At 40.7% G+C, this 19,276-nt stretch overlaps 1 protein-coding gene across 1 annotated transcript in view; it reads left to right on the top strand.

The window, feature by feature from the left end:
- The first annotated feature begins 7,499 nt into the window (after positions 1-7,499).
- Positions 7,500-19,276, top strand: part of LOC140931007 (uncharacterized) — a 30,844-nt gene continuing 19,067 nt past the window's right edge. The window contains exons 1-2 of the mRNA XM_073380757.1: positions 7,500-7,608; positions 19,109-19,227. Of these exons, the coding sequence (XP_073236858.1) occupies positions 7,515-7,608; positions 19,109-19,227 (213 nt within the window). The 5' untranslated portion in view covers positions 7,500-7,514. The remainder of the gene's footprint in view (positions 7,609-19,108; positions 19,228-19,276) is intronic.

The following is a 19,276-nucleotide window of genomic DNA, read 5'->3' as shown; positions in this document are numbered from 1 at the left end:
CGATTCACTCAGAAACTGCTTTTGTGGGGTAGTACAGCTGAGTAATGTACATGAAGAATACACTTCCTCCAAAAGAAACTACATGTTAACTCAAGTCAAATGAAAATCACAAAAAACACAACAGTCACGAAAGTCTAACCAAGAGGTCGGAGATTCAAGAGTACTAAGAAACCTTTTAACAAGTTCATCGCCATTTCCTTTTAAAGTGTGTTCAGAAAGAATAATAGATTTTCACTTTCTTAGCGCTTACAAAATAGAAAAAATTTTGGCGGCCATTTTACTTTGCTGGATTGGTTGCTACGCGGTGGGGACTGAGAACTGGTAAAATAGCGAAACAAACTTCCAAAGTTCTAAACAAACTTCCCGACAAATCGAGTTCTTAGTCGGTTTCAAGACAGAGATAGGAAGCTGCCCTGTGGGGGCCGCAATTAATACAAGTGATACCAGTAAAAGGGAATTACAATTATTTTACACTATCTTTTAAAATAAAGCTTCACGTTTCACGCTCAAAATACTTTACTTTTTCGTCCTTCTTCTGTGCGGCAGAGAAACGTGGCAACAAAATTATGCCTCGAGGTTGTCCACTAAAGTAAAAAGTGTTTCAACAACCATAAATAAAATAAATAAATAAATTGAGGCAAAATCTCAGTCCACCCAAACATCTCTTTCAACCAGGCGCATATGAGGACTGAGTCCCGTTTAAGAGTAACGAGCATCACAGCGTGTTACTAAGCGCACGATTCAGTGATTCCTTGCCTAAAAGTGTTGCATCGCATACGTGTCGCTTGTCACGCATATCCAACAAAGAACATTCGTGCTTTGTTTTTCTCCTCTCTGATTGCTCATCATTACCTCACCTGTAACTAACTTGCGGAATTACCTCTTTACCTCGCGCAACTCGCAAAGTAAGCATGTCGCTTAGAGCACGCGTTAAACTACAAGTAGACCCTTAAGTCCGTCAGGGATAGTAGAGCAAGAAAATAGAAGAGAGCGCGCGTAAAAATCGCCAACCGTGAGCAAAGGCTACAGCGGACGAAAGGGAGAAAATTGGGGAAATATTCTTGTGGGTTACTTGATGCCCATAGCAGACAAGAAACACAAGTAACATTGTAGCAGTGGGCATTAATAGTGTTACGCGTAGGACGTATAACGTGGAAGACGTGGAAGGGTCATGTTATACCGGGTTTCAAAGAGAGATTTGCTGGTTTTCCTTTCCCACTTGCAGCTCCAAGAGCAAAATATAAACCACTACACGTCTTTGCCTCCGGACTTGTTATAGCCCTTATATTCCCACCGCTTTCGGTACGAAACCTAAGGCCTGATGTCTCATATCTAAATCATCTTGACAGAAAGTATTACATCATTGTAGGATTCTACAAAGTTTATGAATAAGGTTTCATCCGTATTGCATGATTCAATAGTGTAGTCTAAAACACAGAAAAAACATAGGCATAAGTGAGCAGGAAAAGAGGGTTTAATGAACGATTTTTTTTCCACTTTTGTTTCTTCTATTTGGTAAAAAACGATTTTATTGTTCATCCGTCTAGTCAAGCAAAACATAGTAACCAGGACGACGCAAAGAATCTCATCTATATTCAGACGTAGCCTTCTGAACACACATAGTTAGTGCAGGACAACAAAGGTGAACAAATAGAAGCCGAAAGGCCTAAAATGCACTGTGAACTATGCTGTTAAATTGGATACAACAACTAAGGTAGGTGTTATTCATTGTGTGGCAAGATTCTCTCATTTTTTGCAAGCTGTTAAGAGTAGTCCAGACTCGCTAAAAAATATATTTTTTAGTGTTGTTGGCCCGTCACTCTGATTTCGTTTAAATACAGGACATACGTACATGTAATTTGTAATCCTTGATCAAAATTATCAAAATAATATCCATCAATGAAAATATGCCTATGGACGTATGTTATAAGATTTGAAAACGAGCTTCCTAAAGGCAGGTTTCCTTAAAAACAAACAACATGACAAGTTACATGCATACTGACTAAGCGATCAGGAGCATTGAATGCGGTTGGTTTCTTAAGGTGCTTAGTTCAAAGTTCCGCGTTGGAATCTAAAGAAAGCGATTGTCGTTAATTCTATGTTAGCTTAGAATAATTTAATATTTCAAAAGTTTTATGCCCGAAATATGTTGTTATAAAATTCGAAATTGGTGGAAATTTTAATGCTCGGGCTGGAACGTACACCTAGAGGTCAGAGCCTGAATCGCTTCCTATCCACCCTTTACATATATGAAGTACAGCGCCTAAAATCACTGACCCTGTAAATGGGGAGGACGTGGTGGTAATCAACTCTGTTATATATCTGATTTAAAGATTGCTAGAGTCTTGAACATCCAGCAAACGAAACCTGCAAGTTCATGACTCGTTTCACGTGTGATCGCACCGGTGCAAAATTTGCATTTCACCTAACTGCAATGAGCCGTTACGAACTGTGTCACGGAAACTTGTCAGCCCTCCATATCGCTTGCTAATAAGGTACCGATTTATTAGAAATGGAAAATGCCTTTCCGTCATTCTCATGAAAACAATAAAGGTGCCCTGCTGACACGCATATTAAAGACAAAACCAAAGCAAGCACCTCGTTTTTTGTTTCGCACGATCGACCATACTGGGCGTCATGGACAAAAAGTTTTTAATGAGATGATAGCATATAATTGCTGCAAAGCCTCCACTGGCTTCGCAGCAGACTTAGACCCTGTTTACATGGAGCGGGGTACCCCGGTCTAGTGGGGTAGCTTTCTTTTGTTTTGTGTCCCCCAGAGCGTGAAAACAAAAGAAACCAACCCCACTAGACCGGGGTCCCCCACTCCATGTAAACAGGCCCTAATTCAGGTCGAGTACGTGACCATCCTGGCAGGGGCGGATCTAGGGGGAGGGTGCAAGGGGTGCGCACCCCCCCCTGAGATGACCTACCGTTTTCTAATACAACTGGTATTCTGCCCCCCCAAAAAACTATGTGGTTTATTGGTGTTGAAGTAGAGCAAGAGACGAGTGCACCCCCTCCTAAAAAAAATCCTGGATCAGCCCCTGCTGGGTTGCCTGTGCCCGAAGCCAGCTTCATTTGAGATATGTATGTAGTGAGCGTGCGTGTATGCGTGTGTGAGAGTCCGCGGTTAAAGTAACCCATCATAAGCCCACATTGTAATTCAGTATATTATCAAGACTAGTTTATCCTAAGTTGAGGAGACCTGACTCATTATAAGCCTCGTGGTTTCTTTCAGGTCTCCTCGCCATTTACTTTTCTTTAATCTCGTTATTCCAACCTTGCATTGTAAAATTTTGTATATATGGCAAATAAAGAATGAATGAATGAATAAATGAATGAATTTGGAGCAATTTACAAAGGTTACTTTGAATTAGCCAACCTCATTCCTAAGAAAGACACCGGGAACGAGGCTCTGAGAAATCCAGTTTTCTGCCACACACTGTACTTTGACAAGAACAGTTTTAAGGTGGAGTAAATCTTTTACACATTATTCGACGAGCTCTCTGGAGCCGGTAGGGTACTTCAATCCCGTCATCCCGACCCAATGCAATGAAGACGAGGATTCAGGAATTTAAAGACAATTGGGGGTGCGATTCGAGATTGAAAGTATGCAAAGGAAGCCGGCGGGATGACGAAAATAACCATCGGTATTACGGGATTACATTCAAGTTCATTGAATTGGGTCGGGATGACGGGATTGAAGTACCCTACCGGCTCCAGAGACGGAAAATAGTATTTAAGGTTGCCTGACTGAGTGTTTACTAATACCGAGCAGAAATCTTGTCACAACAAAGCTCATAGTTCTCGGTGCTCTAACCGTGGCGAGTGGTATAGGTGATGTCTGGTGTACTGTTGGATAGAGACAAATTTCCTACTAAAGACAAAATGAATAAAAATATCATAGCATTAATTATGGGACAATAAAATATAACAATTGTTCACCGAAATGGAGGTGGCTAGTGTATTTTACCGAGGCCGCGAAGCAGCGAGGTAAATATCCACCACTACTAGCCACCGACACTGAGGTGACTAATTGTTTTAGTATATACTAAAACAGTGAGATAATTGACCACAAAAATGATGTTTTTTAACCCATTTACTGTTGCCAACGATTACAATTTTAGCGTGCAACGACCGAACGGCCGCGGTCTTCTCTTTTTCTTGCCGACAAATAAGACTTTTTAAGACATTTGTTTAACTCTTGCGGGGAAACTTCTTCAAAAGGAGTTGTGAATTCTTTTCGTATTTAAAATCATTCTGTTAAAAAGATTATTAAATCTAGTTTTAAGCTTATTTATGAACACGTCAACTGAGTAAAGTAACGCTAGACGAGCTTAAATTTGTATTTGTAAACAATAAACTTTTTTATCGGTTTTATCGATAAATTCAAGTCAAAAAGACAAAGCTTTACCTGTTAAAACTTCCAAACCGAACTTCGTCACCTTCTTCGTGTATTTCGGGAACAGCTTGCTTGATAAGTTGCGAAATTTTTTTTTTTGTTACGGCAGCAAACCGGGAAGTCATTTTGCTCTCAAATTACGAGAATTTGGCGTCGCTCGCTCGGAGGAACTGGAGGTGAATCAGAGTGAATAGTGCAGGAAACACCGCGGCAAAACGTCTACACATGCGCCAGGTTGTGCATTTCCGGTCTCTTTTTCAGTCACACTTTCCAGTCAAATCGAGTCGCCACCGCGCGCTCGGCTTCATTTTGTTTGCAGCTTGTGGTTCAGTTGTTCTGCTTCATCCTGCTCGTGTTTTTGACTATTTTGTAGTTATTGAAATTGCTTTTATGGATAACCAGGCACAGATCACTGAAACAATTAGTCGATTAGATTCAGAAAAGGTAAGTTGATAATAATTCAGTGTTTGATTTTGGCTAGAGCTTCAGGTAAACTGATTTTCATTCACGAAAACAAAGTTTTTGACTGTTATTTCTCACTTAACCTGGCTGAAACTAAGACATAAAAAGTTATCATTGCAAGCTTGTGTATTGTAGTTCTAATTTTCAGTTTTTCAGTTTCTCAGTCTTCATGTCTTAAAGCCGATTCGAGCTTTACTTCGAAAACGACAACACACAATCGCTTTGTAGTTTTCTTTACCACTGAGTTTTACCGCGTTTTGAAACGAAACTTTTCAGAGTTGATTGCCATGAAACTTAAGCTTAATTATACTGTTGAGGTTGGCAGCAAGTTAACAACTCTATTTATTTTTTTCATTCTCAGAATCAGAGAGCGAAAAGCTGGTTTCATGGCTTTTAGAAGTTGAAATTTTCATGCCATGTGTTTAGCAGCTGGAAGTTTCGTGTTAGCATGAGATGCAGCCGAGCCGCACAGTCTGAAATTACTGAAGTCTTAAACCAAAGAACAACCATGTAAAAGAATTAAATAGGCATTTTCTTGAATGAAAGTCATTTATAGGCATGTTTAGTTTGCCGGCACTGAAAGCTCCGGGTGTTCGTGACTGCAGAAGTTGTTATTAAATCCCGCCCATCTTTTGTTTTGAGTTGTTGTTTTCTCTAATAATAAAAAAATTATTGAACGGGCTAAAATTTTATTTTCTGGTTCTAGTGTTAATGATAATGATGACGTCTTTATTTTGGTTTCTTTCATAAGTATTTCCATTCTTTTCTTAGTTATCGCCTTCTCCCAAATTAACTTATGCCAAACCAGTAGCATGCAAGAAAGCCAGTAAAAACAAATTCGTCTGGTCGAGCGCTCGCGACCTGCAAACTTCAAACGTCATTTTCACCGTTGGTGCAAACAGATAACCATGTGGTGCAAAAGTTTGACACTAGAAAAATATATAAGCTTTCGAATGAAGTGATTTTTTTCACCCCCTTGTTTGTCTGTTTCCCCTTTTTGCTTTTAAACTTGGCGCGACGGCAAAGTTATGCTTACGCAGTTGGTTGATATACTAGACCGGAAATAAAAAGCTGATCGGATGTTAAATTTTGTGCTCATGCGCAGTGCGTTTTGCCGCGGTGTTAGTGCAGGATATTCACTGATTGATTAGCCAATCAGAGCGCGCGAAAAACATTATCCACTGTTTTAGTATATACTAAACAGATTCAACCAGGGCTAAAAGCGAAGCTTCCATTAATAAATTCAGTTAACTTTAGAGCACATTCAAGTGACTTTCGAGGGAAAGGCTAAGTGTGAAACGCTGTTAAAGTGATTTTAGAGAAAAATAATTTGCAAACAGCCGAAGAGTTAACCAAATCTTACATTGAGCTGATAACCTCATATGTACATCCAAAAAATAGCAATCATCTTCGATCACATTTAAGAGCCATAATGGCTCTTGATTTGATCACCGTAGATTAACTAGGCCTGGAAAAAAGATCAGGCCGAATCTTTTGCGTTCGACAAGTTTACTTTACAAAATCTTGCCACTAAATCTGGGTACGTGTAAACCAACCTCTTATACAATTTATACATCACATCTGAGGTGAAACAGTACTATGAGGCACTGTTTTTATCATACAGACCTCGGACAGAATGCAGTATTTCACAACTTTGCAATACAAATATACAAATTGTACTCATTCACTATTCAGGAGGATCGAAAGCACGCGTTGGCTTTTAGCTAAACCGTCTAAAAAATTTCCAAAATTACCTATACGGCCAGCCGATTCTCACTTTCGCAGTGTGAGCTGTGGTCGAGTCTTCGAATGAGCATTAATAGAGTTACGCTCCAACATAATAAATAATTTATTATGTTTATTTTTTATATCGATGTGCAATCTTCAAAAGCGTTTGATACGCCCGGCATTTTGAGTACTCCTACAAGCAATGTTCACTAAACGACTGAAAACAAACGGCACAGCGATTAAAATTACAAAAGAGACCACGAATAATCAATAAAAGAAATATAATTCGGTGAAACATGTACAGACAACAGTTTTTATTCACGAAGACAAGTATTAAACTGTTTCTAAAAAATCCTGAGTCTTCAAGCTTGAAGCTTACAACACGTTTATGTCTTAAGCCGGCTTCATGGTGTTTGCTTTTTTCAAAGATAAACTCGAGGCAAGAAAGTCGTTCAAAACTTTCTTTGTACAGCCAGAATTATAACTAAATATTCTTTGGAACGTTTTCTTTCTATTTGTACTGTTGGATAGAGACAATACAAGAAAAGACAGAAAAGAGGTGGTGTGCATGCTAACGACTCACACCATCCCTTTTCTGTCTTTTCTTGTATTGTCTCTATCCAACTGTGCACCAGACATCACATACACCACTCGCCACGGTTAGAGCAGCGAGAACTATGAGAAATCATTTGTTTGAAAAACTGCCGATCACCAAATGAATATTTTAATATTTCATTATCGTGAGGCTTGACCATGATTTGTACCGAGAGTAGTCTCACGGATTAACTTTACTTTCACTGTAAAGTTATCTTTATTTTTACTTCTGTTTTAAGCAATATATGTATAGAATAACTTTTTTGACACCATATATTTCTAACTCGCAAAAATTCATGTTGTTTATGATAGACGTCAACAGTAAATGATGACAGAGCAAGGTGAAGAGATAGAGTTGGAAAGAATGAATGGTGATAATTCGAATAGAAATAAAGAAGACGATTTAAAGGAAAGGAAAGGTTAGTGCTGTTGGAATGTTGAACTTATTAAACGGAGTGGGTGTTGGACTCCCATATTTAAGCCTTGTATCAATGAACGTGGCGCGTGACGGGTTAAATTTCGAGACCCTTTAATAAAGTATCCTTTTTGGCATTGTGATCCCTACATAGGCCATGCCTAAAGCACAGGACCTACCGTAAGCCACTTTAAATAACCTATGCTACCTTACTAACATACTAACAAAACGATTCAGCTGTATAGAATTCAATGCCATATAAAAGTCCATTGTGAATTGAGAAAAGGCGAAATCGTCAAAACTTTTGGGCCGGTTATTCAAACGGAGTTTAGCCAGTGTTTAACAAAACCGCTTTGCAAGCCATTATCAATTTGCCCAACGCTTTTATCTTGACACAACTTTATTTATCGAGAATAATTTTATTAAAGCATATATCGTGGACAGGAAAAGCACTTATCTTCTTTCAGTCACTCATTAACAAAGAAATCTGGATGTGCAAAGATTTTCTTTAATTTTCTTTCTTTTTTTTTGTCCCTTTCGTGCGCAATCGTACGAATTCGTACGATCGGAAGGGGTCTGCAGAAAAATGGTCAGCGTTCATTTACATGAGTCTTGGGTAGCCTGTGGTGACTTTGATCAAGAAAGAGAACAACATGGGTGACATCTTGTGTCTGTATGATCAATTTTGGTCAAGTTTTCGATATTTTATCGACCTCAGCGGCACGCGAACTCAAATAATGGCGACGGAAGACAAAGATCTTTCAGCTTCGGTTATATTTTTTGGGATTTTTCGTGGTAATGGTCGTGTTTTTCGATGAGGTTTTCAGCGAACTACGAAGCTTAAGATTCAAACAGTTGAACTTTTAAGAGTGCATCCACGAAAGGACCAGGCAGGGGCGGCACAAGCCATCTAACCGATTTCGATGAAACTTGGCCAGTTTGAAGGGGTCCGCCCAAAACTACTACACTCTAAGTTTAAGGAAATTTGGTCGAAACCGGGGGGAGTTGACCACCCCCCCTTGTTTTTTTTTTAAAAATGACCAAAAAACACCTAAAAATTGGTCAAAAGTATAAAGCTCTACTGCTAAAAGAATTCCACCAAACCTTTTCATATTTTTAGTGAATGTTATCCTACCCAAAGACAATTTATTGTAACTGTTTCGTTCTTCTACGACAAGTTCCTATGACACAAGTCATCTCAGCCAAGACCCCCACTCTCACCCAATAGTGAAAACTGTTGAAATATCCAAAGTTTAGGCCAAAACATCTCCAATGCCGGAGCATGCTTCCAAAAACGGAGCACACCGTCTAGAAGACTGGACTTCGCACTAACATTATCTGCAAAAAAATCTTTGGGCACTTATTTAATTATTCCACAGGAAGACTGCAAACACGTCGTCCACCACAGGGTACCCGCGTCAATTTTTTCCATTATAACGCGCTACTTCGGTAATTATGGCACAGCAACAGACAAATAATGCCACAAAATGGTTGCACACCGTACACTTTGATGAAATAGAACCATTTCTATCTAATAGCTAAAATAAAATAAACTTGGCCCACCACAGGATACCCACTTCATTTTTTTTTTCATCATAACTCGCTAATTCGGTAATAAAGACATAGCAACAGGTAGAAAATGCAGCAAAATGGTTACACACTATAAAATTTAATGAAATTGAACCATTTCAAAAGCTTGTGTTTGTCTTAAGCCATGAAAATGACAATCGACGGCTTAATGATGACCTCTATTATTGTATAAGTGAACTTCGTGACGGAACTTACTCATCGCTAAGTGAAACACGAGAGTCACAGAACTCTATCAAAATGCTTACATTGTCTGTATTTGAACGTTAGAATGATCGTATAATGAAACTGACTTTTGTTCTTCTAATAAAGGAATAATACATTTGCTTGAAACTTGCACGCCACATTGCATCTTGATGCAGAAAACTTTATCAGAAAGACCTTGCTATACTGAAAACAAAATCAACTGCGTGTTTTTGTGACTTGTGCCCTAGAGAACTGTCCTTTGTAAGAACTATCAAAGACAAAAGTCAAAATAGATATAATCAAACAGACAAACACTCTCATCGAAAGTAAAGTTACAGTTCTAGCTCTCTTTTGATTTGAAGCCGTGTTCTGATAAGGGGAGCTTCAGCCTCATATGGGTCTTCCTCCTCATCTTCGCTTTCTCCTCCCTCGGATACCGGTTCTGTTGGCGCTGGCCTCACCTCCTCTCTTCCGTGAAGACCCCCAATCCTGTTTAATGCGGCCATTCTTCTGAAATATCCGGAGATCTGGGTAGATGTCAGCCACTCGTCTTTGGTAAATACCTTCGTTCCCTCAGCGGTTCGCACGGACCTCATTCGTGCTGCTACATCCTCAGCCGCTGCTTTATTCCCGGTGTCCTCTCCTTGAAGGAAGACTTCAAGCAAAAATTGGCGCACTTTAGTGGTGAAATGAACAGACTTATTGGTCTTTTTTAATGCCCAGCCCATGTCAGCTGTTGGCAGCGGGTCTTCCGACTGGCTATGGGAAACTGAGGCGGATGCAGATGAGGTCGGCTGAGCTGCTTCCACGTAGCTACCAGAAATTGATTTGCAGGTCTCTGCCCACTTTTTCTTTATCACGTCGTACGTAGACTCTCTCTCTAACGCGAGAAGGTGTTTCCCGGCATCGAGGTGACGCTGAAGGCTGCTGTGACTTTGGTAAACTTTTATGCAACCCTCCTCTGGGTAGCCAAAGGCCACACGCTCTTCTTCTTCAAGCTGAATCCGTTCTACGGCTATAGGGTCCGTTGGAGGTGCTGCGGGCTGCTGTTCTTGCGTGCTGGAAGATGCACGGAAGACACCAGTCAGTATGTCAGGACTATTGAATGCCTGGAGAACTTGTAAGTTTGTCGGGCCTTGAGGGGTACCGAGACGCGCTAGCGACGCCGCGGAAAAGACCCTTCCGGGTCCGACATTGTAGGCCCGCCAAGCGATCATCTCTCCACTTTCAGTGAACACGAAGTTGTTCAAAGACTGTATGCCACTCAGCGAGTGCTTGGTCATGTTTTGGGACCTTTCGTCAACCTTGCACACCACTGAGTAGCAGCCTTTGACGCCCCCATGCGAGTCAATAGCAGCTTTCATGTCACTTGCCGTCTTGACGTCATTGCCTTCATTAACGTAGCGCCTAATGTAGCTCTTCAAGGCCGCGGCTCGGCGGTCACATATGTCTTTCCCAGCTTGGGCCTCACTGAAGTCATAACGAGCTATGCGGACACCAACCCGCTGTCCAAGGCTTGGAAGACTGAGAAGAAGAAATGCGCAGTGATAACAGCCTGCGTTGTCAGATCTTAGGAAAGCTTCATTCAGTCTAGGTTTCTGTCGCTTCATGGTGGTTAGTGAGTCTTCGATGATGGAGGCAACGCTGAACCAGTTTTGATTGCATTCATCAAATAAGTGGATATATGTACGTGTCTGAAAATCATAATAGTAAAGCATTTTTTACCATGAATAGTGCGCCAAGGGACCTGGTCACAGTCAAGGGCTAATGGAATATTAACCTGCGCATTTTGACTTGAAACAGAGATAACACCCGGGAAGGTCTGCTTTTTTCGAGAATGTTTATGGCCTTTTATTTGGATTAAAAATGTACTCCGTCCTATGCGCTTTTGCGCGCGCTTATGTGCGTCGCCAACGTTTTATCTTTATATAAGTGTCGAAAGCAATGAAATGATGAAATTCACTATTAGGAATTTAAACTTTCGCGTCTTTTCTCGGCCTGGCATTCTTATCAGTTATCCAATTTTGCAATCGGTTAGCGCAACAAAGACCGCGCTCACGAGAAACTAGTTTATAGTGGTCAGTGAGCGATAAAGACAGAAGAGTAGGCACATGATTTCTACATCAATTGTTCCATCTTCTGCTTTAGTGATGGCCACCGCGAGATGCCAGGACTTCCCCTTCTTTCCAAACCAGTCGCGCTGCGTTTCGCGAAAGCTGGTGGGAATAAACTTCATCGCCCAGTCTATTATTAGCAGAACCTGTGATGGTTTCAGGCTATCAACAATTTCGCTCTTGGCCGCGTCCTGGTGAACTGAACGGAGAACGTGCGACTTCCAATCTTCTATGCTCGGCGCAGCGCAGCTCAAATCATGATGTAACTCCTCTCGTTTATCAGGACTAAAAAGGGAAAGAGTAGAGCTTGTCAACATCACGGCGCGATAGCGTCAGAAATTTTTCTTTGGAGCCGTTTTATCAAAAAATAATGATGACTCTCTCACTTTTTTCGTAAACTGCGTTTCATTTAAAACATATGTTCATTAGGTTTAGAACCACCCAAAGCAGTTTAAAATTTCTAACTGAAACTCATATAAAGCGCCCTGGGGATTAGGTTGTTAGTTGACAATAAATGCTAAACTCTGCTTTTCTGTCACAAAGATGTTCTTACCTTAGATGTACGTCACCTGAATCCAACGCTAGTTGCAGATCTGAGACAGCATTCTTTAGGTCTTCGCACCGGTCACAGGTTATGTTATGCTGATGTTGGCACTGACCGTTGTACTCTTTCTCTGTCCTACTGAGGGCGAACACTCTGCAGTGATCTGCGCACGGGGATTTGCTGGCTGTGTGGATCTTGAAATCCGTCTTCAGATACTGCCGATCTGCTTTGAGTCGCATTAGAATGTTATCGGCCATTGTGCTATCCAGTCCTGTGATAGAAAAAATACACACAATAATAAATATTGATACTCCGTCAGCTTATTAAAAGTTGTGACAACTCGTGCACCTACAGTAATAATGGAAGGTGTTTGTATCTCACTGGCTTGTTTGAGTTGATGAGTGATGTCTTCAAGAGTGGCGAGCGCCTGTACCCCATCTGTCTGAGTGCTATCAAGACCGGCTAACGATTTCTTTAGTGAAGCCCCACAAACCTGAAGAGAAACAAAATGCTTTGTTTCCAAACTAATTTCTAAATGCAAACCATTACTACTACTACACCACTACTACAACTACAATTAACCCTGATCAAAATTCGTCCTTTACGAACGTTCTATAATCCGTACCTTGATTATATTGAAGAGCGTGGAGCGTCCGAGAGGCTCAAACTGTTGGACTCTACACAAAAGTTCAGGTACATGCGCACTAGGTGGGAGGCTATAGGTGTGCGCACCATGTTCGGGATCTCTAAGCTCTCTCCACTCTCCAGTTTAAGAGTTCTGGTGCCATATGCCACATCTTGACCAACTGATCTGCTCAAGAAGTCAAGAAAGTGGTCAACTTTCACAGCATCCAAACAGCATCTGGTGATCCTTGGTGGGTCAATGGGTTGCCCGGGCTTAGTTTGGAAAGCGTGCTTCCTTGCCTGGTCGATTCTCCATTTTGAGAGACCCGGAATCAAAGCCAATAGCTCGCTCTTCGAGTAGTCGTTCACGAAAAGCGACGGGATCTGTTGTCTTGTGTACCAATTGGCGGCTTCCTCATACAGAATCACCAGTCTGGCAACCAGCGTGTCTTCGACTATACCCTCGGCCGCTTGTAAACGAATCCGCCGTTGCATGACTTGGTGGTAGAGCCAGGAGGCGTTGCCAGGGGCAATGGATTCAAGCACGCCTTCGATAGCCTGCTCCGCTTTTTTCCCGTAGTAGCGCTGGGTTCTGGATGACATAGTAAGAACGTCACATTGGCACTGTGACCTCACCGGGCTGACCCTGCCTTCAGTAGCCATTCTGAGGAAATTATTAAGGTAATAAAGGCGGTGCTGTATTTGAGGGGTGGGCTGCCATTCTGCCGACGTCTCTGCTGCGCCAAGAGACTCCTGGGATCCAGAAGACGTCCGCGACAAAGCGTCTGAATGGCGGTCGCTGGGGTCTGAGTCGCGATCGCTATGCTGGAAGAGAAAAAAACTGTATCTAGGAAATATCTAATTATTCCATCAGTTTGGCATTATTACCGTATAGTCAGCGTGCACAAGTTTTACATTAAAGAATTCCTGTTGGCCGGTATGCTTTGCGCCGGTTGGCTTTGTTTATGAACGCTATATGAATCTGCTCAAACCTCTCTAAGATTAATAACAGGGGTAGAATGAGCTTTGAATAGTAATTGTTACGAGTTATTGATGATTATATTTTATTAAATTTCGCGCTTTATGCTTCAAAGGAAGTTCGATAAGTAAGAGTGAGCAACATTCGAAACCACGACCGCAAAGCATACTCAAAGACAGGCATTCTTTCAAAGGAGAAAATTTTATGACTCAACCATATAGTGACTCTCAGTATAACAACCAATTTTAACGAGTTATTCCGATTTTATTCAAAGTCTATGCAAATTAGTGTGAGAACCAACATTACGCCCAATACATCAAGCAACAACGACCCCTCTCCCTCCTTTCCTGATTTGTTCTAAAGATCAGTGGGTTATGACAACAATTACAAAGCAAGTGACGCAAACGTCCCGCCCCTTTGAAATCAGTAAACTCATTCACACACTGCCGAAGAAGAACTTACCTCACTAATGAGATCTTCTTGGAATCTTACGTGAAGGACAGGGGTAGCAGACAATTGTTCTGATTCTTCTGTAGCAGGCGGTAGTAACTGTGGTGGCTCTACTATTTCCTCTGCGGACTCCGTAGAACATGAAGGTTCGTGAATCTGAGGCTCTGGGTGAGACGTGGATGCCAGTCCGGGATCTTGTACTTCGGAATCCGCGTCAGTAGAACCTAGAGTTCTTAGATGGTCACCACGGCATTGTCTACAAACCCTTGCGTACAAGAATAAACCTAAAATGAGTTTTGGTAGCATTATGGTTTGTTAGTTTGTGGTAACAGGCTGAATAGAACAAACTGTTTGGAACTTTTCCCAAGCAATAAACGGCTTGCCTGCATCCATTTAGGCATTCTAATATTTCCTAGAGGGAAGGATTTTACCAAGCTAGATTCTAAATAGGTTTATGCCGCCATTCCTAGCCAAAAGAGGGCCCCTGTTGGAAGTATTATTGATTAGTGCTGTAGAAAATACTAGAAGTCCGCGCGATGTGGTAGGCCAGCGTAGGCCATTAGTAAATATATAATTAGCCGCAATTCCAGTGCGGATTTTAAACAAAAATCTGATTTTTCAGTGAGGCGGTTATTTTCACGCCCTGTTCTAGAACACTCATTCTTAATTGACACCGGGCTCTATATTAAAAGGCCTGGCCCTGAGGTTTCGCCAAAAAAATCTGTATAATCACTGTAGCTTTTGAGAGAATTGCCCTATCCCCCGCCCCTCCTGGGGAAAAATGACCGATTAGAAGCAGGAACCTATAACTATGGGCTACCGTTAGAACGTAACTAGCTAAGATACAAAGAGGAAAACAACGGAAGGGCAAATTGACCTGGTAAATTTAAAAATAGATTAAAACTCTTGTAGATCAAAATTCACCACACAATCGCTTATTTGTTCGTTTGTTTGTTATTCTTTTGCGAAATAAATATCATACCCTATAACTCATAATTAATTTCTTACAAGATCTTCCATCCTTCCCCCCACCCTCGCCAAAAAAAAAGAAAGAAAAAAAAAACTCCTTTCCACTTGTGTATATATTAATAAAACAATTGACTAAACTTGTGTATTAGTCAATCATTTGCCCCATTTAAGGGAATCCGGATTCCGGAATCCTAGAAAATTTTGCTAGTGGAATCCGGAATCCCACTAATGATTGAAAAGGAACCCAAGTTCCCCTGACAAATACTGGAATACAGTGATTGGAATCCTGTCTTGATTCCTTTACATGAGGCTTAATCATCAAGAAACCAAAGCATGTATAAGTACCGTATTTACCTTCAGTGATCACGCTTACCTGAGCCTACGGGAACCAAAACGTCCCACGTTTCCTTTATCTCTTTCGACATTTTCAAGTTCACCCCTCTGGACACTTTACCCTTACGGCGACCATGAAGCGGATGCTGGCATTTTCTTGAAGGACAGTGCTTTACTCCAAGTAAAACGCGATGCTTTGGGCAAATAACCATATCCTTACCCTCCTCGTCAAACAAACCGACACGAGCAAGTATCAGCTCTCTCTCAGAGGCTACACATGATTGTGTTGTTTGCAATTCTCTCAAGTGCGCCTTTACATCACTGACGCAAGAATTCAAAGGAAAAAACTGTGTACGATCGGGGTATCTAGTTGATACGTCACACTCACTGCTACAGTGCACGACAAAAGAGCACGAAAACTGCGACATCGTTTTTAACGAGAGACCTTTTCACCTCTACATCCTATACCTCTAACCGATCGGCGCATGTGAGGAACACCTTGAAATATCCATGCGCGTGCACGCTTTTTCCAATCAACGGTCTATTTATAGAAAGCGTGTGAATCTCAACACTGGGCTGTTAGGTCAATTACATATCCTAAGCCCGAATTCAGCATTTACGATCGCCAAACCTTTATACATTTAAAAACTCCGTTTTAAAGAAGGAAACAAAACAACTCAATTCGTGCGCGTCAATTTGTATTTTTAAAGCGAACGTTTGTTCTGTTTGTAGTTATTATGGAAAATCGAATCAAGCTATCAAATTACAAAGATGTATGCGCTTGCCAGGAAGTAATTTCCAGGGATTAGAAAAAAAGAAGCGTTTGGCTGTAAACAGCCAAACGCTTTTCTCCTTTTTTTCTCCTTTTCAGGCGTATTAGGTAACCGACTTGAGTCGCAAGCAAATCAATTTATTTTCAGAAAAGGGAATTCTTTTGGATAACGTTTTCTGTATCAAGATGCAATGTGGTGTGCAAGTTTCAAGCAATTGTACTATTCCTTTACCAGACGAACAAAAGCAAATTTTATTATACAATCATTCTAAAGTTCAAATACAGACAATGTAATTTTGATAGTGTTCTGTGACTCAGGTGTTTGACTTAGCGAAGAGTAAATTTCGTCACGAAGTTCACTTATACAATAATAGAGGTCATCATAAGGCCGCCGATTCTTATTTTTATGGCTTAGGGACAAACTAAAGCTTTTGGATTGGTTCAATTTCATTAAAGTTTATAGTGTGTAACCATTTTGAGGCATTTTCTGTCTGTTGCTACGTTATCATTACCGAATTAGCGCACTATAATGAAAGGAAAAAAAAAAAAAGATTGACATGGGTACGCTGTGGTGGGCCCTTTTTTTATTTAGGCAATTAGATAGAAATGGTTCTATTTCATTAAAGTGTATGGCGTGAAATCATTTTGTGGCATTGTCTGTCCGTTGTTGTGCGATAATTACCGAATTAGCGCGTTATAATGAAAACAAAATTGACACTGGTACCCTGTGGTGGACGACGTGTTTGCAGTCTTCCTGTGGAATAATTAAATGAGTGCCCAAAGATTTTTTTGCAGATATTGTTAGTATGAAGTCCAGTCTTCTAGACGGTATGCTTCGTTTTCTGAAGCATGCTCCGGCATTGGAGATATTTTGGCCTAAACTTTGGGTATTTCAACAGTTTTCACTATTGGGTGAGAGGGGGGGGTCTTGGCTGAGATGACTTGTGTCATAGGAACTTGTCGTAGAAGAACGAAACAGTTTCAATAAATTGTCTTTGGGTAGGATAACATTCACTGAAAATATGAAAAGATTTGATGGAATTCTTTTAGCTGTAGAGCTTTAATACTTTTGACCAATTTTTAGGTGTTTTTTGGTGATTTTTTTAAAAAAAAACAAGGGGGGTGGTCAACTCCCCCCGGTTTCGACCAAATTTCCTTAAACTTGGAGTGAAGTAGTTTTGGGTGGACTTCTTCAAACTGGGCAAGTTTCATCGAAATCGGTTAGATGGCTTGTGCCGCCCCTGCCTGGTCGTATCGTGGATGCACTCTTAAGTCTGTGGTGCTGTCGAGGAAAGGTGCTGGATTTATAGGCTTGAAAGGTAACTCGAAGCAAAATTTGTCATTTTACAAAGAAACATATGCAAATAGCGCCATTTTGTATCGACCAGTCAAAGATTTTAGCCATTCTTTCGTAGTTTTAACACCGTTAATTTTGCTTTCTTGGTTTCAAAATAAAGCTTGTGTGACAGTGGATCGATTTTTCTCACTGGCTTTGATATATGTTGCTGTGTGGAGTAATCATGCGGTGATAAATTTTATAGGCAACTATTTTGAGACACATTTTTGTCAAGTTTTTATTTTTAAAAAATTCTCAAAAATAGGATATTTGGTTTTCTGTTACCGAATGCGGGCTAGCTTCAATTTAATGTATCCCGCAGCAGTCTAGGTCAATTTTTGACATCATACTATCAAGATCGATGCCAAGAAATAAATTTTTTGTTGGTAGTATTTTTAGCGGCCTTTTCCTTCCCAGGAACTTGCGCACGAAAGGGTTAAAGTATTATAGTTATTAGTAACGAAAAAAGTTAAAGAGGTCTAGGCCTGGGTCTGCCCGCCCAAAAAACAAAAAGTGCCTTATGGTGAAATTTTCTGTCAGATATTATGAAGTATAAATGTAGGTACATAACTGTTTGTCCGGGCCCCATAAGAAAACACGTAACAAGCTTACAGGAACACAAACGTCGGCCTTAGGTCTTCCCTCAAGACAGACATACTGACCCTATAAATCGTAACCTGTAAATTTCTGCTACTGAAGAGTCCTATGTCTTCCAAAAGGGTGTGTTGGGGGTTCGATGCTGTAGTTTGGAAGAATTCTACTACTGTGATCGAAATTGATGCATTGTGAAAACATGCGACTTTTAGCTCTCTGGGAGAGCTTCTTTCATTTTCGGTGTGTTTGCAGGGTATTTTTTCTTAATCACCCAAGCCCTTCCTCTAAAGGTAAACTGAAATCGAAGGCTCCTAAAGTTAAGTAAGGGTTTCTTTTTAGTGGCTTAGAGTTTATTAGCTGCTCTATTAATTGTATATAAGTGGAAGCTTGGCTAGATACTATATATACTTGGTCAATGTTGGCGACCCTATAGCGGCACACGCTCATCCAAAATTGACCGGAGTAGTACCCCCAACGGACCGCAATAGCCAGTTCAGTAAGATCAACAGTTTCAGAAACCTCAGGCATTTACGCTTTCGACGATTTTACTTGCGGCCTCTTGATATTCATTTCAAAATTTGTCCGGATAGCACGCCCCAAGCGGGATCACAGTGGAATAAGAACTTGTCGGATATAAGAGAAAATATGGGCTGCCAGCAGTCTCAGAGAAAAAAAATATAAATAGGATCATTATAATACAGAGCAGTTGAAATTTACCATGGTATCCATACGGAAAAAGAGCCGTCTTATTGTTGTAGAATGTCAAGAAGCCAAGTTTTTAAGGTAATCCAAGCTCTGTATCTTTTAAAGTCCTCTATTATTGACTTTTTATTGTAAGATGCTTTATACTCCTTACTTATTTCATTTTCTTTGGAATACTTATGGAAGGGTCTGCTTAATTCTATGCAGAGAAGCGAGTCATGATTGGATGAAATGGATGAATGTGACACTGAATGTTTCTCCCAGGCACAACCTTGGTTGAACAAAATTGCTTATCCTTAACTTTTTGTCACTAGATTTTGAACGTAAACTGAGAAGGACTTTAAGGAAAGGCGATGTTGATGATATCACTGACGTGTTATCACCGCGGGCTCTTACAAAATGCGACACCAATGCGTTACTTATGGCAATGGAGGTGGGTCTTGAAAAAACAAAATATTCGTTTATTTGTTGTTTGTTCTAGT

The sequence above is a fragment of the Porites lutea genome, chromosome 1 (assembly GCF_958299795.1).
Source record: "Porites lutea chromosome 1, jaPorLute2.1, whole genome shotgun sequence".
NCBI classification, from domain to species: Eukaryota; Metazoa; Cnidaria; class Anthozoa; order Scleractinia; family Poritidae; genus Porites; species Porites lutea.
The sequence above is the reverse complement of the archived record's forward strand: the minus strand, read 5'-3'. Positions and strand labels throughout refer to the sequence as shown.